The sequence below is a fragment of the Schistocerca cancellata genome, chromosome 3 (genome assembly GCF_023864275.1).
Source record: "Schistocerca cancellata isolate TAMUIC-IGC-003103 chromosome 3, iqSchCanc2.1, whole genome shotgun sequence".
NCBI classification, from domain to species: domain Eukaryota; kingdom Metazoa; phylum Arthropoda; class Insecta; order Orthoptera; family Acrididae; genus Schistocerca; species Schistocerca cancellata.
This window is the reverse complement of record NC_064628.1, coordinates 210450672-210475624: the sequence shown is the minus strand read 5'-3', so window position 1 is coordinate 210475624 and position 24953 is coordinate 210450672. Positions and strand designations below refer to the sequence as shown.

The following is a 24953-nucleotide window of genomic DNA, read 5'->3' as shown; positions in this document are numbered from 1 at the left end:
ACTAGAATCCTATCTTTCAGATGACCTATATGGGTGAAGAATAGGATACTAGGCTTTTCTACTGTGGAAAAACGACATACGTAGCATTACGTTTGCAATATGGATGTACGTGATATATGTCTGTAAACTGTTTTCTCCTTGCTACAATCGTTTCTTTCTCAGCATTCGTCTATGCTTTTAAACCTTCGCAATGCATCTTCTATGGTAAATTGTGATGTCTCTGCTCAAAGCTGGCGGGTTGTATCCTATTCTTCAGCATTCCCAGAACTAGTACATAGTGATGTAATGGGTCTTAATACTCCAGTGTCTTACAATGGAAAAAGTACATCATTACATTCATAGATGCCTCTACTCATTTTACAATTGTGTATGTGTGATGCAAAATAAATCCGAAGTATTGTAATACGTTAAACAGCATGAAGCAATGACAACTACTCATTTCAGTTTGTGGATTAGTAGAGTCTGCTGTGATAATGGGTGTGAATAGCTGTTAAATGAGATAAAGAACTTTGAGGAGATAAGATGCACACCACAACAAAATGGAGTGAGTAAACATATGAACAGGAACATTATAAACAAGGCTCGTTGCACGTTGTTGAAAACTGAACTTGAAAAATGTTTTTGGTCAGAAGTAGTAGAGACTGCTGTTTACATGATAAGCAGAACACCAACATATGCAATAAAAATAGCAGTTCCTGCTACTCTGTGGCACGATGAAGTGCCAAAGTTGCAGAAACTGAAAGTGATTGGCTGTCCAGCGCATTTATGGCTTCCTGCAGAAGTCGTTGTTGGGTAGTTTGATTCAGAATAAAGAAGTACTTCATGACTGGATACTACGTTAATGAATATCAGCTATGGTGTCCAGAGGAAAGACGAATCATTCTTGGAAGAGATGTCAAGTTTGATGGAAATCATTCTGGTTTTAATAATTAGAATCAGTTTTTTTTGCAAAGGAGACACAAATGATGAAGTTATCATCTATGAAGAAAATATCAGTGACTGCAGAAATGACTCCATATCAAATGAAAATGAAGCTGCAGATGTTACACCTCCTGAAATCTGCAGATGTGCCAGATAAGGGAAGCATCTGATGGGAATGGAAGATTATGCTTCATTAACATTAAATGCAGAAATGTGCATTGAGAATGTTCTGGAAACGTTCAGTGACATTTACAGCAGATTCGATAAAGAAGAATGGCTTAACATTGTAGCAGAAGAGACGAAGCAATAATCGAAAACAAGATCTGGACAGTATGTGAATTATTTGGATATAGGAAGACTGTTGGCACTAAGAGGGTCTTTAAAGCGAAAGGTGATGGTATAGGCAATATTAGCAGTTATAAAGCTAGACTAGTAGCTTGAGGCTGTATTCGAAGAAATGGGTATGACTATAATGAAACATCTGCTCCTGTAGCTTGGTTGACAACTCTAAGAACATAACTTGCTGTTATGAATCATGAAAAATTGAATGTGCCTTGGATGGAAATTTAGATGAAGCGATTTATATAAAGATAAGAGTAGAATTTGATGTAGAACCAGAACTGTAGGTAAGCTAAACAAATCAATTTATGGTTTAAAGCAGGCACCAAGGTCTTGAAATTTAATGTTTGGCAGCTTTTGTTAAAGATTCAGGCTTTGTTCAAAGCATCACTGATGCGTATCTATATACCTACAGGAACTTAACCACTAATGTTCGTGTTTTCCTGTATGTAGATGACATTATAGTTTTAGATAATGATAAGATGAAACTTGAAGAATTCAAATTAGTTTTAAGAAGTAAATTTAAACTGAAAGCTTTTGGTGATTTTGAACCATTCTTGAGAATTAAGATAGATAAGACGGGAATGGAATAATTCTGTGTCAGAAAACATATTTGGAAAATCTGTTGAAGACATCGGGTATGAATGGATGCAAACCAATCAACATGTCTATGAAACTGAATCACAGAGAAGTAGAGGATGATAGGAGATTACATAAAAAGTATCACACATAGAAATAATGGGACCTTTACTGTTTGTAACTCAAAGAACACAGCTTGATTTTAGTTATGCCATCAATTACTTTAGTCGTCAAAAGGAACCAGAATGTAAAGATTTAAAGAGAGTACTGTGTTACAAGGTAAGGGTGCATTATAAAATTGAAGAGAACAATGAAACTACAGCAACTGACGCTGATACTGATTGGGCCAACAGTTCAGAGAGAAAATCGTCATCAGATTATGCGATAAAGGCTTTGGTAACATTATAAGTTGGTGAACTAAAAACAGACTGCTGTAGCTTTGCCTTCTACAGAAGCAAAATTTGTCCCACTTGCAACTGTGTTGCAGAATATTTGTGGTTTCAGAAGGTATTTCAAGACCTAAAAATTTTAAAACATGAAAAATTATAATTTATGAAGACAATTAGTCTTGTGCTGCATCTCTTTGTAAATGGGAACATGAAAGACTAAAACTCATAGATTTTAAGTAGGAACCTACATTTGACAAGGAAAACAGATGCCAAGTATAATGCTACAGAAAATCAGTTAGCTGACATTTTTACAAAATCCTGATGTAGACAAATATTTGAAAAATTGTCACAAGGATTGGGGATATGTAAGGTTGTAGACTAGCATTATACAGAATTAAGGCAGAGTGAAGGATCAGCGACTCCATATTATGCTCCTTATGATCTCCTTGATATATTAATCTTTGGCTATGAAGGGTCTTTGATTTTCCCTTTCTTTCTTGTACAGTTGCTTGTAAATATATTATTGTTATGCATGTCATATTTCGTTTTCTTTATTTTCTATAGTGAATAAATCAGTTCAACTTAAATATTTACTGCTTTCAGCCACACTCTGCAAACAGTTTTCTCAACACTGTTGGCTTGTGCCTTCACTTGCATGTAAAGGACTGAAAGCAGACTGTAATACTGAATGGTTCAACTGAGTGGGTGACCTTAAGTTGCAATGTAACAAAGGCTTCATTTTAGGTCCACTACTATTCGTTAATTTCATTAACAACCTCCCTCTTTGTTCTGTTACAAGGAGAAAATTTATTTTTTTGCAGCTGATACTACAATTTTTATTTATAAAATTTCAGATAAGTATTTTGAACAAACTGAAGTTTTAAGTTGATTTTCTTCATACGGTCTCTCAGTACATGCAGATAAAACCCATTATAAGAGACTCCTATTGACCATACATCACAAAAAAAGACATAAAGTGTAGAGATCAACCAATACAAAAAGTTCATGATAAAAACATCCTGAGTACACATATAGGTTGCAAATGTGATTGATCAACTGACATTCTTCTTTTTGAAAGGCTTAGCTCAGAAATATTTGCACTATGAATTATTGCTTTAGTGGCTGAAATAGATACCATTAAGGCTTCCTACTTTGGCTTTTGTCATTCATTATGTCATACCAATGTGCTACTACACTCTGGGGAAACCAATCTCTCAGAAAAAATTTCACTGCAAAAAATAAAGCCATCAGAATAATGAGTAGTGTCTGTCATAGACATTCTTGTAGGTAAGTGTTTCTGTTGGCCTTTGTCTGTAACAACTTTTCTTTACACAAAGACAACAGCAAATATCATGAGTACAACACAAGGACCAAAATCAGTCTGCACATTGGAGTGAAAAGTCTAATACACTATCACCACATATCAAATGTCTTCACAAAAAACTTCCAAAATTCAAACAAATCTTGAAAGAGTACCTAATAAAGGAATATTTTTATACAGTAGATGAATTTATGACAGAAAATGAATACCACCACTGACATTACAATTATTTGATAAATACTTCTAAGTAACTTTATTTTAGGACTAGTATATATAAATAAACATTTGGTTTTTGGTATTTATGAATTTATTTACTGTAATAGTTGGCTTAGTTTTAATTCCTGTGTGTATTACTGTTCCTTCTACAGTGTAACATAATTTTCTGTTGATTAGATTTATGTTCTTTTTTTGATATCTTATTTACAAGTGTCTGTTATTGTATTTATGTAAGTTATTGCTGAGCTGCGTATAATTTGTCACATTCCATATTCTTCTGACTCACTCACTGCCTAGATCTATGTAAAACAAAATACATAGATAGATGAGATTTTGTGCATGAAATTACATGGTTTTCAAGTGAATAGGAAGTAGCAGTGGAATCATCATATTCATACCCCCCCCCCCCAAATAAAAGACCTGCTACAATTCCCTTGTAACCAAAAAAAGTTTCTTTTAGAACTGAGTCATTATAAAGTTGAAGAATTTTTAATTGAGATAAAGAGAAAGGGGTGACTGTAAAATGTTTATTATTGTGGTGGTAGGATTAGGATGTGATACACCAGTGAATAGGAACAAAATCCATACTTTATTGTAATGTTGGAATAATGTTGCTATATATATTTTGTAATGGTACTGAGGTTTGTAATGCTTCAGATAACATAGGTGTCTACCATAATAAAATACTTTTCATATACTGTAAATTATTCCATTTAATTTGGAGTAACTTCTCTGAAATTTGCCCATTCATGTATTTATAGACACAGTGTACATAAAAGCTTGGAACAGTAGAGATTCACCACTGAAATAAATGGACTGAGAAGGTAGGTGAGTTTTTGGGAATACTGTGTTATTTATGTGTGATCTAAAAGAATGATTGACTATGATGCTCTATTTGAGTACAAATACTGATATGTAGATGTGCATGATCGTTACAGCATGCAGAACGAATGTGTAACATCTATTATATTTAATAAAATTATTACTGACAGATTTACACTCTTGATTGTTCACCATTCACCTTCAAACTTAATTTTGACATCCATAAACACTTACCATCTCCCCCCCCCCCCTCTGTCACTCCTGTACTTTTATTACCAATTATCAAATATCCTGCAGGTGCACATAAATGGAATATTTTAGGAGTGAGTTAAGAAAAAGAGAGGATGGATAGAGTTTAATATTACATCAACATTGAGATACCGTAATTAGAAATGTAGCATTAGCAAAGACGAAACACTGATGAAACAAATAATTGGCCATGGTCTATGTTGAGATATTAACCACATACTTGCAATCATTAAGCAAATATAAATTACTGGAAATACAATGCTTACTGCTTTCAAATGTTAGTATAGAATACAGCGCCAATCACACTAATATTTTGCCCATTAGATAAGACTGATGCACAGCATAGCAACACAAGCAAAGGCAGTCATGGCAGTCATTCTACGACTGCCCATGTTTCACGTGACATGACACACATTGTTCTTGGGAAGCAACCTATTTCTGCAGCCAAGGTTGCTAATGCATGCCTGTGTAGCGGCATTCGACATGCAGGTCACCAGTTTGACTTCGTGCGCTGGACGACACTTTCATAATCAGTATTTTGATTGCTAGGGGAGATGTGTGATGTAAAGTTTCTGATAACCAGACTTTGCAGCAATGTCCTAGAGTAAACTGTAAACATTTCTGTAGTGTGTTATGGAGTGAGGGCACATTACACCGGATTCCAGTGTTAAGCTTGGTGAACCTCTTGGTGCTACTCGAGAGAAGTGAGTGAGCTATGTGAAAACATGAAGTTTCATACTCTCTATTCTCTCAGAGTCAGACATCAAAAACAAATTTTATTTATTTATTTATTGTTGTTACAACTGACTCAGCATCTTGTATTAACAAAGGAAGTTGATGAGGGGTGTTAACAGATTTTTTACAATTTTTAGAAAACAATAGGAGTCCACCTATGTGTGTCTGCAGCAATTTTTTCAACAGTGGGCATATTGCCAGTTCTGATATATCTGATTCGTTGAGTGACACGCCCAAAAACTGTATGTGACAATGAAAACATAAAACTTATGTCTCGAAAGGTCGGTAGTTATCTATCCCATTTTAAGGTAGATTACTTTGGTAAAAATGGAAGGGATATTTTGGTAGTGTATTTATATTAGTATATTTTAATAGTATATTTTAGTAGTATTAAGTTATTAATATGGATATATATGCCACCTTTCCAATTCAGTGAGAACTCTCAGATTACATCCTCATGTGACACTGTGATGAAATCCAGGGTATCCAATGAGTTTTGGAGTAAAGATAAAAAATAATCACAAAAAATTATTCCCATTCCCGTAACATTAGGCAGAAGCTGAAAATTAAAAATTGGAAATAGTAAAACATCAGCGTGATTGATGAAAATGTCACATTAATTCTTCTCGGCGTGGAGATACAGGGAATAAACTTATAATAAGTGGCTTACTGAACTTTGATAACATGTACAAAGTTTTGTTTGGTTATAAAACTTCACATCCCTTCATATTTATTTTTATGGCATTAGTTTCACACTTTCAATTTTTGTTGTAAGTGACATAAATGAATTTAAACAGAATGTATGTTTTGCAAGGCAAATTTTTTTGGTTGGTTATGTAAAGTAAAGCCCAGTGTCAATTATTGCACTGTGAATGTGGGAAACCTCCAAGAACCACCCTCAAATTGGCCAGCAGAATCGACATTTAGCAGCATAGTACTGAGCAAGGTAATGCGTGTCTCTCCAGTGACTGCATGTGATGCTGTGTTGCACCCAAAGACTTTGAGAAGGTTCCAGTCCTTGAGAGAACATCTTTTCGACCTTGAAATTTCACACTCTTTTCCCTCTCTTCTATCACAGAAAAGAATATTTTCTTTTTTCGACTGTAGATCTAGACACCTACAGTACAGCATGACTGTGTACTTATGTGTGTACTACAATAGCTTTCTCATGTAAAACTGAATGATGAAGCAGCAAACCACCAGGGGTTTTCCTTGTCCAGTGACAAATGGTAAACTACTGCTGTGCTTCCATTGTGTAGCAAGGAGAGGACATCCTTCTGACAATCGGGGAGCAGTGATGGATCAGGGGCCTACATTCTGTGGAGGCCAGGAAACATATTGGAAAATTCCCTTTCTACTACCACTTCTACTTCTACTTTTAATAATAATAATAATAATAATAATAATAATAATAATAATGACATTCACTTATTTACAAACGAACTGGCTCCTTTTACCTGACGTACTTATTGCTGGAATGGTAGCAATTAGTTTGAGGGCTTCTGGAAGAATTTGGTCCATTTCATTCTCAATAATTCTTTTGACAGCATCTCCCAAACTGGCAGAATGAAATGTTTCTTTATACAGGAAGAAAATACATTCCCCAGTTCTATGTGCAATTGCGAGCGACTGAAGGAGGCATCATACGTTTGTAATAATGATTCCACACACCATCTACAGATGGTAATAGGTGAACTGAGTAATATCGCCTAATTTGAGGAAAAGAAGTTCATCACAATATGAAAATCTCGTTTCCACTTGTCTTACGGTATTATCCACTACCTCGAACTACACCTGTTTGTATTTTGAAATCAACAGATTGCCAATGTACTCACCATCATTTCAATTCTATTCATGGAAGCTTCAACTTCTGAATTACTCGACCGCATCGTGGAATTTAAAATTCTCCCAACTTGTGTTGATTTCTTAAGATTTTCATGTAAGCTATGTATTCTGAGGCCTACCTATAGTTGCAAAACTATGCGTCATTGTTTTTTTTTGAAGAATATGGAAAAACAGTCCAATCTTTAAAATATGCTTTGAAAAACAGAGAGAAGAAAACTAAAGTCAAAGTCTAGGAGTTATTTTTGAAAGCACAGGCTTCTCTTGTAGTCGTTGAACTAAGAGTCTGGGATGTCAATTATTTCATTTAAAACCTCAATTACCCCAGTACAGTTTTCGTAAATGGCAGATGTTTCTGACGTTACGGGTCCATTTTGTTTCACAGTTCGAAGGAATGCGTTTACCAACGACACAGTCGAGAATTTCTGTACGTTTGGAAGACTGTTGGAAGAGAACAGAAATATCCTGAAGCGCGTAGGAAAAAAAAAATCGTTATTCAAATGGCTCTGAGCACTATGGGACTTAACATCTGTGGTCATCAGTCTCCTAGAACTTAGAACTACTTAAACCTAACTAACCTAAGGACATCACACACATCCATGCCCGAGGCAGGATTCGAACCTGCGACCGTTCATAAGTGTTCATTTCATGAGAAAGTGTTTGAACCTAAATTTAATGTTGTGTTAGCATTTGCACAGCCAAATATATTTTGAATAGGTTAAAAGATTGCTTATCAAAGCACATTTGTTATTTAAAGAGTTACAGTTTGTTGTGCTTTACCTAATTAATAATTATTGATGAGGATACTTACCCTTTTACACACATACTTTTGTAGTTTTGTTAATGAGCAAGGCTCTTCAAATAATGATAGTTTAAGGGCCTCATGTACTAGGCTAGTTAGTTAATGAAGTAAAGCGAAGGCTCCTTCAGAGCCAGTGTAGTTAGATTTGCATTCTGTTTAATTGCTTCAAACCGAGTTTAAGAAAGAAATATTTACTGTCAGGAAGTTTAATATTTACTGTGTTAGCTATTTTAATGCTAGTTGGTTAATGCACAGGCATAGGGATCCTGTACGAAGCAATGATGTTGTAGAGTATGATCATTAACAGACTCCCTGATTTAAATCAGAATCATTTCATGCTCTTCCCTGTTCAGTACTGCTACTATTTTCATGTGTGTTGGTGATTGGTTCCATAAACTGTTGCATCTAGTTAATTTGAGGTATGTGTTGTTGAGAGCGATATGTCATTGGCTATTTGTTTGTCTGATTTTCAGTTAAGTAGTACATCTATCTGCAAGGTTAGGTTACTGTGTTGTAGTGTGATTTGGTATAAAGAAAGAGTTTATTTTGTGTGTCAAGGAAGGTTAGGTTAGCCTTAGCACAGTCTTCTGCTTCATTATATTGCTTGATATGAGAATGCCTAATTAGGCTGATGACCTATATTAATATATAATGTTACAACTTGCTTTTGTGCTGGGAGAACGTCTGTTCCTGACTCACCTGTTTACTGTTTGTTGTACTCTGCTGGAGTGTTTCGGAAACGAATCCCAGGTTGATTGTTCTGTTTCCATTAGGTTATCTCACAGTCAGAACTTCTCAAAAATTCCTCGCAGATATATAACATTAGCATCGACTGCTGTTGAAGGTGGTAGGTGTTATCGTTACATTGGCTAAAGCATGGAGGTAGAATAAGCCTCCATGGGCTAAAGTATGGATGGGAGATAACTGTCAGTGCTATCGATACATCGATAACTGAAATCTATCGAGGCCTTGTTTACTATCGACAGTGTACATCCCTTTTTCGTCGTATGATTGAAAATCAAAATATTTTTGTATTTCACTAGACGGCAACTAGGTCGTGTGTAATTTTATTTAGGTGATACGGGGGCCACCTTCCCCCCTCCCCCCCTTCCCGCCTTTGGCCACGTCCTTGCCCTCGGACTCCTGCACCCCTTTGCGGTCGTCTATAGTTAAGGGTCACGAACGAAGGTGGTCGAGTTTAGGCTTGTTCTGTGATTCTATGTCCCGTATTCTCCGACAACCAATGGGCGTTCAGTGGTGTCCTTAGCACTCAGCTGTGAACGTCGTAGCCAGTGAGAGCATTGAATGTGATCGTAGCGAAATATTTAGTGAATTTTTACTCCATTTGTTGCGAATTGTCACATCTGATGGTGGTGTTAACACCACAAATTCTGCACAAGCAAGCGAGCAACGTAATTTGCAAGGATAGACGTTTTCATCAAAAACCAGCAACAATGCAATCTGCGTTTGTGTCTCGAACTGCGGGAACTGCCCTCGTTCATGCGTCTGACTGTTGTAAGTCCATCACACAGTTTTTCCGTGAAAAGTACGCGATTTTGGGGGAGTAGTAAGGGGGCAAATTTGCTCCTTACCCCTCCCCCCTTGGATTCTGGAATACAGAGTTTTATTCATTACAGAATTCTCATACATTTCTAGAAGTGATTTCCGTTATTCCGAAAAATCTCTCGTTTATTTGATTGTAGCATTATGTGGCTGATCGCAGTGAGATAACACAACCGAAGTTACCATCGTCGCTTTAGAAGGTGTAACACCCGACATTCCATTATGGAGCTGAGTCTCATTCGTTTGTGAGTCGTTCTCCCTTCCATAGCAATGAGCACGAGGTTGAACCGTGTGTCAAACGTAGACGGAAACGGCTTTTTTTCTGTGCTGTGCTGACTTCCTTTGTTGGCTTCTTCAAAGTATTGTTGCCAAGTTAACTATGAGGCATATCCTAACCGTAGAGAAACTGAGGTCCCCATCGCAGTCTTCAACGTAATCAGTAATAGCTAAACGCAGTGCTTCGTCGAGCATTTTTGGTCCCACAGAACGGTACGAGCGGTACCGTATGCACTGCGCTAAGCCTTAACAATCGCCTCCACAGCAGCTTTGACGTCTTCATCACGAGAAGACATCCAAGAGTACGTTAGACCATTTAATGCAGCCTGCGTAAGAAAACTTGACGAGTTAGTTTAGTGTACCTGGTATTATAATTACTTAACAACAAGGAAACACTTCTGCCAGCTCCAGACATTGAGACTCAAAATAAGGCTAGCCCCTTGAACTTCCGTAGGCTAAGGCCGGAGATAACGATCATTCATTTTGTTCAGGGCACAAGTCGTCAGCTGAACAGATTTCTAAGTTATTCGGACTTTGTGAGGGACGGATGTATAGCTCTATCTTTGGAAGGCGTCAGAACAGTCACTTATACATTCTCTGGAGAGTTTTCCAATAGTCCAGTCTCTTTTGTAAAAACTTCCCCTTCTGACACACATAGTCCAATACTCTCGATTTGGTTTTGGGTGACGAAGGCTATGTAGGAAGCTACCAGAACTGTAAGTTGTGTTTTAAGGTTTCCTCAAATCGTAGTAGAGATTAGATTTACTCTGTAATTTTCTACATGTTCGAGTATCTGACTACTGGACGCATACTGAATGGATATCAGCGTTTATCTTATCGAAACTAGTCACAAGGAATTTAGTATGCTGTGACATTTCTACTCGATATTTACAGCTCGGCAAACTTATATAAGTATTTCTTGAGCCAAAACGTCTAAAAAATATTATAATTTTGATAACTTCTTACCTGAAGCAATATCGTGGTATGACTTTTGGTCAACGACAGCACAAATACCTACAAATCTATCACTGATATTACTGACAAACATACAATTTTTTTCCTGCATTGAAAAGTGCTTTATTAGTTGCTCTTGCTTTGCCTGCAAGTACATGCACGATTTAAATATCCGTCAGTACTCTATGAAGAGTAAAATTGTGGCTGTGTTCTACGACGAATGAAAACAGGTTGTGTGCACTGTACATACTAAGTATTTACAGAAGAAAAGTGATTGAAATACCTGATTTTACTAGATTAGTCACTGACAAATTCGAGTAACGGCCTCAGTGATCGTTATGCGCTTTCAAACAAGAACTGATGTAACACAGATGCGATGTAATATTACATTTTGAGGAGTTTTGTATCACACATGATTGTTCAAGGTTATTCTTTTTTCGTCAGCTCTTGTTAAGAAAGTAATTAATTATTTTACCATTTCGCACAGTAATTTGTAAGCTTTCATTTCATATGATTGAAACTACGTTTCTGTGATTATGAATAGATGCAATTTTTGTAAGCAGTGTTTAAGATAACAATGTGTAAGCATTTTTAAAACTTGTGCTCTGCGTGTTCACTTTCGAGGAAGATTGGTCAAAGGCTCTTCATGACTGATTTTTTTGTTTATAACCAACAGTATTCTCATTCCTGATTTTTTACTGCTTCAGATTTTATGCGTTCAGCGTCAATTTAACATCGTAGGTTTACGAGTAATTGTATCTTTTATAAATATGTTACTGCTTTATTTCCTAACTGTTTGATCATTTTACTGGATATATGCCAGATTTAATTATAAAAGGATATAACTTTAGATCATCAACTTCAAAAATGTATCATATCTATAATCACTTTACTAATACAAAAAGGTTTAACTTGAAGGTTTCACTTACCTTTCTAGTATCAAGGTAATCTGACTATAACAAATATTGAGTGGATAACCATCAGTTCTCTGGATATGCTAACAATTTTAGAGTCTAGCCCCCCCTCCCCTCCCCTCCGGAAAAGACTGACATGGCACCAGCGACACGATAATAGAAAAAACGAAAATCAGTCACAGATCAGTTTTCAACATCTTGCACGGTATTCTGAACGTGATAAAGGTCATCTACCACTGGGATTCGTGACTGTTCGCTCTCATTCAAGAAGCCTGTTGAACTGAGGCAGCAGTGGTAATTTGTCAGCCGTGTCAGGTCAATCCAGATGACTTTTCTAGCCGCCAGATCACTGTGGACGAGAGATGGGTGTATCACCATGATCCCGAGACAAAGGAGCAAAGAAAGATCTTGCTCTCCACGTCAATGGCATTCGGTAAGCCACATGTGTCCCCTGGGTTGTGCTAAATGGCAAGCATCTCAGGGAGGCTAGCATTCGTTTGCTGGGCATGGGCTTGGCAAACTCATGTTGTCCTGGTGAGCGCCACTACTCCTCCGTAACTGTATGCTCTGGGTTTACTTCAGCAACCACTGTGCAGTACGCTGGTGGAACGTTGTGTGTCACAGGGAACGAGGATCTTGTCTTCACTGACTGGATCGCAAGGGTGGTAAAACCCTCGACAAAAAACCCTGAACTCAAGGTGTGCTGTGCGCCAATGATATGCATGGCTGTTGACGCAGAACAGTTGATAAGCAGTTGTTAGTACGCAGCCTCTGGGGAATTTTCCGCAGCTCGGTTTTATATGGCTTACCCAAGCAAGTGGGGCTCTGTCTCAGCGGACCTTTATCTCCCTAGCTGCTCATGTAACTGAGATGGACCCCTCGAACTTAAACTTACCAACTCCGAGGGGAATAGGTGTACCACTGGTAGGTATCAAAACATAACCTCATAAGGGGGCTCCTGAAGCCAGCCATCCAGACTCACGAATTATTCACAGTAATTCCGTTTATAGTAACAGAACGTGTGCTGTTGGTCGGAATGTCTTTGTACTGAAAAGAGTTTAAAGGGCGGGGCGTTGTTAGCACTTTAAAATCTGTGAAATGATTGCAAAATGGGAACACCTAGTTTGTAACATATCGCGTAACTCCAGAAAGCTAAACGCCTTGAGGAATGTGTAATATACAAGGAGCTACATAACAGATTGAGGTACAGCAAAGGTCTTGTATCATGCATGGATCTGGTGGATATTCACAAAGAGGAACTGGTAGCTGAGTGGGCTCAAGAAGGTATGGCTGACGTGCAGAATGTAATGAAAAGTGTGGATGGCGATCTGGTCAGACCAGATTCCTTTATCCTCACTTTCACCAGTACGAAACTTCCAGAGCATAAGAAGGCAGGTTTCTTTCGTGAAACGTGCGGTCATATGTCCCCAACTCAAAGCGCTGTTTTAAATGCCAGCACTTTGGGCAGGCTACTGAAGCACGTAAGGGAGAAGGCACACGTAGAAAATATGGTAAAGCTGCCCACGAAGGAGTCGTTTGTTCAACTCCTTCTTAAGTGCGTAAATTGCTCTGGGGCTCCCCCTGTCTGGGAGAGGGACTGCAGCGTCTACCTTGAAGAAAGGAGATACAAGAGCTGAAAACAACGAAGCTGAGGCGAAAAAGATCTATAAGGCTATGCAGCTTCTCATATTCACTGCTTCTTTCGCTTCAGCTCTTAAAGAGCCAGTTCCAGAAGCTGATGTCTTTACATAAACAGAGGTCGCTAATGTTGGCACTAGTACCTGCTTTTGTCATTGCACTTGTGCTGTTATGTCAGAGCCTGTAGTTGTCTCCAGAATGTTAAAAACATTCAAGGTCCCGAGTTCGAGTCTCGGTCCGGCACACAGTTTTAATCTGTCAGGAAGTTTCATACCAGCGCACACTCCACTGCAGAGTGAAAATCTCATTCTGGAAACGTCCACCAGTCTGTGGCTAAGCCATGTCTCCGCAATATCCTTTCTTTCAGGAGTGCTAGTTCTGCAAGGTTCGCAGGAGAGCTTCTGTAAAGTTTGGAAGGTAGGAGACGAGATACTGGGAGAAGTAAAGCTGTGAGGATGGGGCGTGTGTCGTGCTTGGGTAGCTCAATTCGTAGAGCACTTGCCCGCGAAAGGCAAAGGTCCCGAGTTCGAGTCTCAGTCCAGCATACAGTTTTAATCTGCCAGGAAGTTTCATACCAGCGCACACTCCGTTTCAGAGTGAAAATCTCATTCCGGAAATATCCCCCAGGCTGTGGCTAAGCCATGTCTCCGCAATATCCTTTCTTTCAGGAGTGTTAGTTCTGCAAGGTTCGCAGGAGAGCTTCTGTAAAGTTTGGAAGGTAGGAGACGAGGTACTGGCAGAAGTAAAACTGTGAGAACGGGGCGTGAGTCGTGCTTGGGTAGCTCAGTTGGTAGAGCACTTGCCCGCGTACGGCAAAGGTCCCGAGTTCGAGTCCCAGTCCGGCACACAGTTTTTATCTGCCAGGAAGTTTCATACCAGCGCACACTCCGCTGCAGAGTGAAAATCTCATTCTGGAAACATTCAAGGTTGCCAACATTGGGGAACTTCCTGCACCCCAAAGTCAGTTCTAATGTGGTATCAAGCAGGGTATTTCCCCAGTAATTATCTAGTACTTGCTTTTCTCTCTTTTTATACACCGGAATTGTAATACTTTATTTCCATTCTCTCGGTATACTGGCACAGAATAGGAGTCACGAATCGTGGGCAGAAACATGTTGTGAAGAAGGAAGAATACGTAGAGGAGGACTGACTCTATCATCAAGATCAGCTTGATTTTTTCAACATGATACTTACAATTTACAATTATTTTTCGTAATAGTACGCTGCAAACAAAGGGAATCTCGTTCGGTTAGAAGCGGCGACAAGTAACTGACCTGGCGAACCCTCTTCTTGGAGGTGCTGACGCGGAAGATGCCGAGCGTGTTGAGGCCGTAGGTCTCGAGGTGGTTGAGGCAGGCGGCCACGACGCCGGGGATGCACGGTTCGTCGTCGGGCGGCGGCGCCGTCAGGATGTCGGCCGACGAGCCGCACGACAGCGAGTCCAGCAGCCCGGGCACGCTGCCCACCAGCAGGCTCTCGCACGAGCCGCTCTGCGGGCACACACCACATCCAGCGATCAACTGTCATCTCTCCGCAGCTTTACCAGCGAAGCGCACAGATTAACTGGTGGCTGTTAAAATCGTGACACTGTCAGGACGATAGTCTATACAAAGTAAAGTGTCATGGACTATAGGGTATCCCACTCGAAAGAGGCCCCACGGACATGTGTACTAATTCCACTGAAACTGCACCGTGTAATTTGTGACGTTTCACGTGACAACACTGCACTCTGCAACATTGTTTTGACGCTACAGTGTAGAGATGGGCAAACTGAAACACGTAACTGTTTCGAAACAAATGAAACAGTACAATGTAATGTTTCGATACGCTGTTTCGAAACAGTGAAACAGTTTGTGTTTTGTAATATAATAAACCTACACATTTTATCATCTTGAATGTCTACTATATAAGTATGTCCATATAAACATAAATGAGGTGCGAGAGCGCTAAAGTTTGTGTTTTGTAATCTAATAAACCTACACATTTTATCATCTTGAATGTCTACTGTATAAGTATGTCCATATAAACACAAATGAGGTGCGAGAGCGCTAATCATATCGCAGAAAGTATGAAACTATCACTTAGGCGTCTTGGCAGTTACGTATTTCCTGCAGCAAATGCGCTGCTTTCGTGTCGTGTGACTTTCATACTTTTCAATTGGCTGAGGACAGCCATAGCTGAAGACAGAAGAACCACCACAAACGGAACTGGAGATGGGAGCAAACTGCAGAAACAACGGATATGCTACTGGGATTCCCACATTCCGTTAGTATGGGTAATATACCCATCCTGATAATTTCCATGTACACAAAGGGAATCATTGTGAATAATAGGCACAGTAACTATAAACTCACAAATAACGCCAAATAATTCGAATAAATAACAAAATATAACAGAAAAAAATTTTGTCTCGCAAGGTGTTTCGAACCGTTACTATAAATTCACCATGCTTCCCAGCCCTTCCCGTTCATCATTACACTATCAGTGATACGTCAAACATATTGCTTGCAATTATACCTACATTAAATTTATGTATATGTCTAATAACTGTCACTCTACGCCTTTTTTTATTCAAAATGTTGTGGGCTTACTTGCGTTTCTTAATATGATTACTGTCCATGAACAGAGAAGCGTATGTTATAAAAAAAGTGTAATTTAACTGAATGATTTTCACATATTTATTATTTTGAACGTGAATAATATGCGTTGTTTTATTGTTTGGTTAGTGTTTATAAAGCAGATGTTACGCCATTTCGGAATAGGACAGTCCGCTAGAAACGAAGCTTTATTTTCGGATATCTTAAGCTTCATGCTATTGTTTGTCAAAAAGATTTCGACACTCTTGAAAGTGTTTCATGAAGTGGTATGTTGTGTTTCAGTACCTGTGCCGAGCCCGAATCTAGTCCGACACAGAGCGTAATGAAACATCACTGTTTCGATACAGTTAGTCTGTTCTTAGCACAGGTGGACTGTAACAGCCTTATTTTGAAATAACGATACAGTTTCTGTGTCTGGCTCGAGATCGAATCTGGTCCGGTTATCCGAGACAGGGGCGGAATGAAACACCACTGTTTCGAAACAGTGAACCACAGCCGTTCCGAAGCACTGAAACAGTTCCACGTATCGATACACTGTATCGAAACATAGAAACAGTGGCCAAGTCTACTACAGTGTGTTTCCGTGCGTCGCTGTGGCTGAAGGGCAGAGTTCATGATCAGTGACAATGTATCGCTATTCTGTCGAAGAGCGCGTGTTTCTTATGAAACAATATTGGATTACAGGTTCCACTAATACATGTCAGCGAATGTTTGTTGAACGGTTTGGTGACCAGCATATACCACCTAAATTCTGCGTACAAAAGTTAGTGAACAAGATGCAGGGCGGTGGAATAGTGTTGGATCTTCAGGGCGGAAGATGGCCGCCATTATCGGAAGAAAAAGTGAGTGACGTGAAACCAAGCTTTGTTGGTCTCTCCTACAAAGTCTGTTCGACGTTTATCTCAGAATGTGGACTGTCACGGAGCACATGTCGCGGAGCTGTGAAGAAAGCCAGCATGTATCCGCAAAGGTTTACAGTTGTTCAGGAACTGAAAGTCAATGACAAATATAAATGCATTATATTTTGCCGTCGGTTTCAGCAATTTAATGCACAGAGGCCAAGAATATTGCGGTATACACCTTTCAGTGATGAGGCGTGGTTCTACTGGCTAAGTAAGCTCTCATAATACACGTTTGTCGTGTATTGATGATCCACGTGCACTGGTCGAGCAACCCCAGCATTCACAAAAGATTGGCGTGTCCTGTGCAAAATCGCAGCGTCAAATCATTGGACCATTTTTTTCGAGTCTGCTGTGACAAGTGCTGTTTACTTCGAAATGTTTCGGGAATTTATGAACCAGTTGGACGAAGAACAATTTACCCTTGCCTGGTACCAACAGGATGGCGCCACATGCCACAGTCTCCAGAGACCATGGCAGAGGTCGAATCATTTTACCCCAGGAGAGTGATTTCGAAAGGACTGTGGCCCCCGAGGTTCAAATGGGTCAAATGGCTCTGAGCACTATGGGACTTAACATCTGAGGTCATCAGTCCCCTAGAACTTAGAACTATTTAAACCTAACTAACCTAAGGACTTCACACACATCCATGCCCGAGGCAGGATTCGAACCTGCGACCGTAGCGGCCGCGCGGTTCCAGACTGAAGCGCCTAGAACCGCTCGGCCACTCCGGCCGGCGCCCCCGAGGTCACATGATTTAGCGCCAGCTGACTTCTTCCTCTGGAACCGCCTAAAAGGCAAGATCTACAGAAACAAACGTCACGACTCCCAAGATTTACTAGAGAACATCACCCGTGAAATACAGGCTCTGGCAGCAACATTCGAGAATCTGCAGTGTTGCAATCAACTGTGTTTACAGGTCGAGGGCGGTCGCTTCTAGCACCTTTTGTGATTCACCTATGAACAAGATGTTACATGTTCACCTCATTTTCTTTCCTGCTTTTTATGTAAAGATTTTAAGTGTACTTTAAGCAAATGTTTGTGGAGCCTCTTTCGAGTGGGACTCCCTGTACATGGGTAGATATGTGAATGATGAGCATTTCAGTACAACTGAACAGAGGAGGTTCAGGTGTCGCCATACACATTTTATACGAGGAGCGTTCAATAAGTAATACAACAAATTTTTTCTCGGCCAGTTTCAGTTGAAAAACGGAGGAATTTGTTGTGGGACGTCGTGAAATACTCCCGCTTCAGAACCTATAGTTTCGTGAAGTTCCGATAGGTGGCGGCGCTATACCTAGCTTTCAAAACAGCGTCTGTAACGAACTTACCCCCCCCCCCCCCCCCCCCACGAACCATGGACCTTGCCGTTGGTGGGGAAGCTTGCGTGCCTCAACGATACAGATAGCCGTACCGTAGGTGCAACCACAACGGAGGGGTATCTGTTGAGAGGCCAGACAAACGTGTGGTTCCTGAAGAGGAGCAAGCAGTAAAGGAAACAAAAGAAAAGTTCGGAGTAGGTATTAAAATCCACGGAGAAGAAATAAAAACTTTGAGGTTCACCGATGACACTGTAATTCTGTCAGAGACAGCAAAGGAGTTGGAAGAGCAGTTGAACGGAATGGACAGTGTCTTGAAAGGAGGGTATAAGATTAACATCAACAAAAGCAAAACAAGGATAATGGAATGTAGTCGATTAAGTCGGGCGATCCTGAGGGAATTAGATTAGGAAATGAGACACTTAAAGTAGTAAAGGAGTTTTGCTATCTGGGGAGCAAAATAACTGATGATGGTAGAAGTAGAGAGGATATAAAACGTAGACTGGCAATGGCAAGGAAAGCGTTTCTGAAGAAGAGAAATTTGTTAACATCGAGTATAGATTTAAGTATCAGGAAGTCGTTTCTCAAAGTATTTGTATGGAGTGTAGCCATGTATGGAAGTGAAACATGGACGATAAATAGTTTGGACAAGAAGAGAATAGAAGCTTTCGAAATGGGGTGCTACAGAAGATTGCTGAGGATTAGATAGGTAGATCACATAACTGATGAGGAGGTATTGAATAGAATTGGGGAGAAGAGGTGTTTGTGGCACAACTTGACTAGAAGTAGGGGCCAGTTGGTAGGACACGTTCTGAGGCATCAAGGGATCACCAATTTAGTACTGGAGGGCAGCGTGGAGGGTAAAAATCGTAGAGGGAGACCAAGAGATGAATACACTAAGCAGATTCAGAAGGATGTAGGCTGCAGTAGGTACTGGGAGATGAAGAATCTTGCACAGGATAGAGTAGCATGGAGAGCTGCATCAAACCAGTCTCAGAACTGAAGACAACAACAACAACAACAACAACAACAACAGCAACGAACTTACGTTCCTAGCAGAGAGCTGTCATTCAGTTTATTTTGGCAGAAAGCCAGAGCATCGCATATATTCATAGGTGTTTGCAGAATGTCTGTAGAGACCTGGCACGGTGAGTCTTTGGGCGAGACGTCTGTCATCGTCGCAACACGGTCGCGCAAACCTGTCTAAACTCTCACGTGCCAGCCGACCTCAGTGGCCGCACATAGGGTCTGGACCCCTCCACCATCCTCCACACCTATAAATCCCTCATCCGCCCTATCCTCTGCTATGCCCATCCCGCCTGGATCGCCTCCCCTCCTACCTTCTACAAATCCCTTCAAATCCTGGAACGCCATGCGCTCCACTTTGCCTATTGCATCCGCCTCCCCTCCCCCACGCGGATCCTCTACGACTTAATTACACTCCCACACCTCCTCCTTTTCCTCGAACGGATACGGGTCCTTTACACCTCCCGCAAACTTGATCCTCCTCACCTGCTTGTCTCTCCCATCCCGTCCGCTGCCGCGCCTGTACTCCCACGTTCCACCTGCTCTCCATCTCTCCACAGTCCATGCCCTTGCCCAAGGTGGCTTGTGCCAACTCCCCCTCCCTGATGATGCCCTCATTCCCTCCATCTACCCCTCCTACCAACTTTGATCCTCCCCTTCCTCCCTCTATGTTTTTCCTCCAGGGCACCCTCTTTCCTTTCTCTCCCTCCTCTCTTCCTCCCTACCTTCCCTCCCTCTGGGTTTACACAACCCCCCCTACCCTCTCCTCTCCCCCTCCCTTCTCCTCTCCCACTAACATCAACACCCTCCCCCTCCCCCTCTCCCTCCTACTCACACCTCTTCCCTTTGGCAGGTCTCCGGCTTTGTGCGTGAACAGTGCATCTTCGTGCGCCGGAGGTCGTCGCCAGTGCTCGTGTGTGTCTTCGCGTCAGTGCTTCAGTCTCTCTCCATTTGTGTTCCTCCATTCACGTGTGTAAACTCGTTCTTCCCTGTTGTGTACAGTGATGAACGTTTTTTATCCAATCAGTATGCCCATGAACGGCTCCATTTATTTTTACTATGTCTGTCTCCCGTTTTTGTCCACCATGTTTGTTTGTTTTCCTGTCTTTCTGTTTCCTGTATGTGTTCACTGTGGCCGAAGAGCGGCGTAGATAGGCCGCTGCCGGCCTACTTTTATTGTAAAGGTATTAAAATAGCAATAAAGAAAAAAACCGGTCAAACAGCGGTGTCTCCTGCAATGTTGGGACACGTGGACACTCTTATTCTAGGTCATTGACAGATCACAAACACCTCGCTGCTCAACTGGACGTCTCTGTTGATAGTGCTGACACTGTCGTCCACCAGTTGGAAAGGTGGTACCCACTGGGTTTCTCGCCGCCTAGCAAAAGACTACAAAGAGGAACAAAGGACCATTCTTGCGGAATTATTTGCACCTTTAGAAGCTGATCGTGACAATTTTTTTTTCAAGCATCGTCACAGGCGTTGAAAAGTAAGTTCTTCACTTCGAACCGGAGAGAAAACGGTAATCCATGGAGTGGCGCAACACCATTTCTCTCCAAAGAAAAAATTCAAAGCTGCGCCCTCAACTGGTAAAGTCATGGAGCTGGTCTTCCGCGACTCTGAAGGGGTTATTCTCTTTGGTGTAATCCTACATGGTGCAACTTTCAGCTCTGAAGTGTATTGTGCTACCTTTAGGAAATTGAAAAAACGACTGCAGCCTTTTCATCACAAAAACGCAGATGAAGTTCTCCTTCTCCATGACAATGCAAGGTCTCACACTAATCTATGCACACGAGTGGAGTTCACAAAAATTTATTGGAGTGTTCTGCCTCACCCACCCTACAGTCCCGTTCTCGGACCTTCCGACTTCCAACTGTTTGGCTCAATGAAGGATGTACTCCACGGGAAACAGTACATGGATGATGGCGTGGTTGTCGATGCAGCAAGACGTTGGCTCCGACGTCGACCAGTAGAGGAGTACCATGCGGGCATACAGGCCCAACCAGTAAGGTGGCGTAAGGACGTCACACTGAATGGAGATTATGATGAAAAATGTGGTTTTATAGCTAAAAAACTGGGGAATAATATGGTGTGTGTATGGAAAGATTGTGCAGTGGGTTTTCATTCAGAAATCGCATCTGAACCTGGGTTCCTTGTAAGATGACCATGGTGTATGCATTGCGTAAAACGGAAAACGTCAACCGTCATGAGTCGATATTCGAGTAGCAGCATCTTGAGACAACAGTTCCACGATATTGCTGCTTGTGTTTGTCAAGATCCCTTGATTGTTATGTGAATATGGATTCAATGGGTCCAAGGGAGTTATACTCAGTGCCATGCAGAACCTCAGTGGCCTCACTCCACTAGCACCCGAGAGGACTACATAATATTCGTTCAGCCATACAGGGTCATACAGCCATGTCGTGTAACTTGAGTCAGTAAAGCGGCTTGATTTGAGCAAGCCAAGTAGTTACATAGACAGTACGATGATTTCTGCATCAGTGAGGTCTGGTGAGTATGGCTACCAGTATCACGGCTTCCCTTGAGATGGTGGAAGAGAGAGAGAGGCAACGACAGTGGTGTGTCTAACTACAGCACTGAACACAGGAGTGGCATTAAGACCTATTTTCAGAAGAGTTCTGGTTCTGGGTACAGCACGTTTTTGTGGAGGCTTGGAGGAGAACTAATGTTGGAACATTACATTCATTATCATCGTACAGGCCTAGCACGTGGTTTGAAGGTATGATGTGATATTGAGTAGAAAACACGATGACGTAAGGTTAACATAGCCGTTAATTTGGACAAGAGCTATAATATTTTTGATGTGTGTTATGGACGGATGCTGTGCCTTTTCTTGGAGATCTCCGTGACGTTATCTTCAACAAGATAACGTAAGACCGCATATTGCCAGTATTGTCCTGACATACCCAATACAGAGAGTGTTCGACAGAAGCCATTGCAGTTGATGAGCTGTAGAAAAGAGTAACATGAAGTGACTTATGTGTACGTGTCATTCAAGTTATGTTCGACTCGACGCCCAGCGGAGTTAGAGCTGCTGTTGTTGCCGGATGTAGCAGCTACGATATCCCCCAAAGCTTCCAAAAACTTAATCATTTATTCTTCCTACTTTATTGCATATGCACGATAAGTAAAATATCGTTTCTAGCTACGCTTCCTGGTGCTGCAATTTTAATGACCAGTAGTATAGAAACGATTGAAGAATGCACAGTGAACATCGCCTAATCTGAACGCGTTGCGCAAGAGAATGTTAATGTGCAAAGATAGCAGTGATCTATGTTTGCCAATCACAGACCAGAGGCTGTGTGAGACTGACGTTACATCATGTCACAGAGTTCCCTATTTAATGTTGACTGATTACACGAAGACTTCGTTTAGCACGGCCTTGCATTGCGTATGTGTTAAGGAAGCATCTGCAGTGCCAAGAACATGACAGCACTTACCTGTTTTGTAGCTGTAACTCTACAAGTCATTTAGGAATGAAATAAATAGGAAGTCCAGGAAGCCGGCCGGAGTGGCGGAGCGGTTCTAGGTGCTACAGTCTGGAACCGCGCGACCGCTAAGGTCGCAGGTTCGAATCCTGCCTCGGGCATGGATGTGTGTGATGTCCGTAGGTTAGTTAGGTTTAAGTAGTTCTGAGTTCTAGGGGACTAATGACCTCAGAAGTTAAGTCCATACTGCTCAGAGCCATTTGAACCATTTTGAAGTCCAGGGAAGCTAAGGTGAAATGGCTGCATAAGAAATGTGAAGAAATTATTGTTGTAAAGACTTGACTAAACGTATAGAGAAGTCTAAACAAACTTCGGCGAAATTAAAAGCAAGGGCGATAACATTAAGAGTGCAATGAAAATTCCATTGTTAAATACAGAGGAGAGAGCAGATACGTTGAAAGGGTACATTGAAGGCCTCTTTGAAGGGGGAGACTTGCCCGATGGCTCGATAGAAGAAGAAGCAGCAGTCGACGTAGAAGAGATGGGGGATTCAGTACTAGAATCAGAGTTTAAGAGCTTTGGAAAACTTAAGATCGATTAAGACAGAAGGGATAGACAACATTCAATCGGAATTTCTAAAATCTACGGAGGACATGGCAACAGAACGACTGTTCACGTTGTTGTGTAGAATGTATGCGTCTGGCGATACCATCTGACTTTCCGAAAAACATCATTTATACAATTCGGAAGATTGCAAGAGCCGACAAGTGCGAGAATAATAGCACAATCAGCTTTACAGCTCAAGTATCCAAGCTGACCGAGTCAGATGGCGCAGTGGTTAGCAGCTGGATTTGCATTCGGGAAGACGACGGTTCAGTTCCGTGTCCGGTCAACCTGATTTAGGTTTTCCATGATTTCCCGAAATCGCTTCAGGCAAATGCCGGGATGGTCGCTTTGAAAGCGCACGTTTTATGTCCTTCCCCATCTTTTTCTAAGCTGGGCTTGTGCTCCGTCTGTAATGACCTCCTTGTCGACGGTACGTTAAACACTGATCTCCTCATCCACCTATCCAAGTTGCTGACAAAAATAATGTACAGAAGAATGGAAAAGAAAGTTGAGGGTCTGTTAGAGGACGATCAGTTTGGCTTTAGGAGATATAAACGCACCAGAGAGGCAATTCTCACGTTGCGGTTGGTAATGGAAGTAAGACTGAAGAAAAAGAAAAGCACGTTCATTTGTCGATCCGAAAAAACGTTCGACAGTGTCAGATGGTGCAATATGTTCGAAGCTCTGACAAAAATAGGGTTAAGCTATAGGAAAGACGGGTAATGTACAATATGTACAAGAGGCAAGAGGGAACAATAAGAGTGAGAGACCAAGAACGAAGTATTTGGATTAAAATCGGCGTGAAGACAGAGATGTAGTCTTTCGTCCCTACTGTTCAATCTGTACATCGAAGAAGCAATGACGGAAATAAAAGAAGGGTTCAAGAATGGAATTAAAATTCAAGATGAAAGGATATCAATGATAAGATTCACTGATGACATTGCTATCCTCAATGAAAGAGAAGAAGAATTACAGGATCTGCTTAATGGAATAAACAGTATAAAGAGTACAGAACATGGATTAACAGTAAATCAAAGGAAGACGAAAGTAATGAGAAGTGGCAGAAATGAGAACAGTGAGGAATTCACAACAGCGAGGAAATCAACATCAGGATTGGTGACCACGAAGTAGATGAAGTTAAGGAAACTGCTACCTAGGCAGCAAAATAACCCATGACGGATGGAGCAAGGAGAACATAAAAGACAGACTAGCACTGGTAAAAAGGGCACTCCTGGCCAAGCGAAATCTACTAGTATGAAACATAGGCTTTAATCTGAGGAAGAAATTTCTGAGAATGTACGTTTCGAACAAAGCATTGTGCGGAAGTGAAACATGAACCGTGGGAAAACCTGCACAGAAGAGAATCGAAGCATTTGAGATGTAGTGCTACAGAAGAACGTTGAAAATAAGGAGGAAGTTCTCTGGAGAATTGGCGAGCAAAGGAATATAGGGAAAACACTGATAAGTAGAAGGGACCGGTTGGTAGGACATCTGTTA

At 41.0% G+C, this 24953-nt stretch overlaps 1 protein-coding gene across 1 annotated transcript in view; it reads right to left on the bottom strand.

The window, feature by feature from the left end:
- The window catches only part of LOC126174831 (uncharacterized), a 512108-nt gene that overhangs the window by 92180 nt on the left and 394975 nt on the right, over window positions 1-24953 (bottom strand). Inside the window, exon 5 of the mRNA XM_049921210.1 lies at window positions 14835-15050. Coding sequence (XP_049777167.1) covers window positions 14835-15050 — 216 coding nt within the window. The remainder of the gene's footprint in view (window positions 1-14834; window positions 15051-24953) is intronic.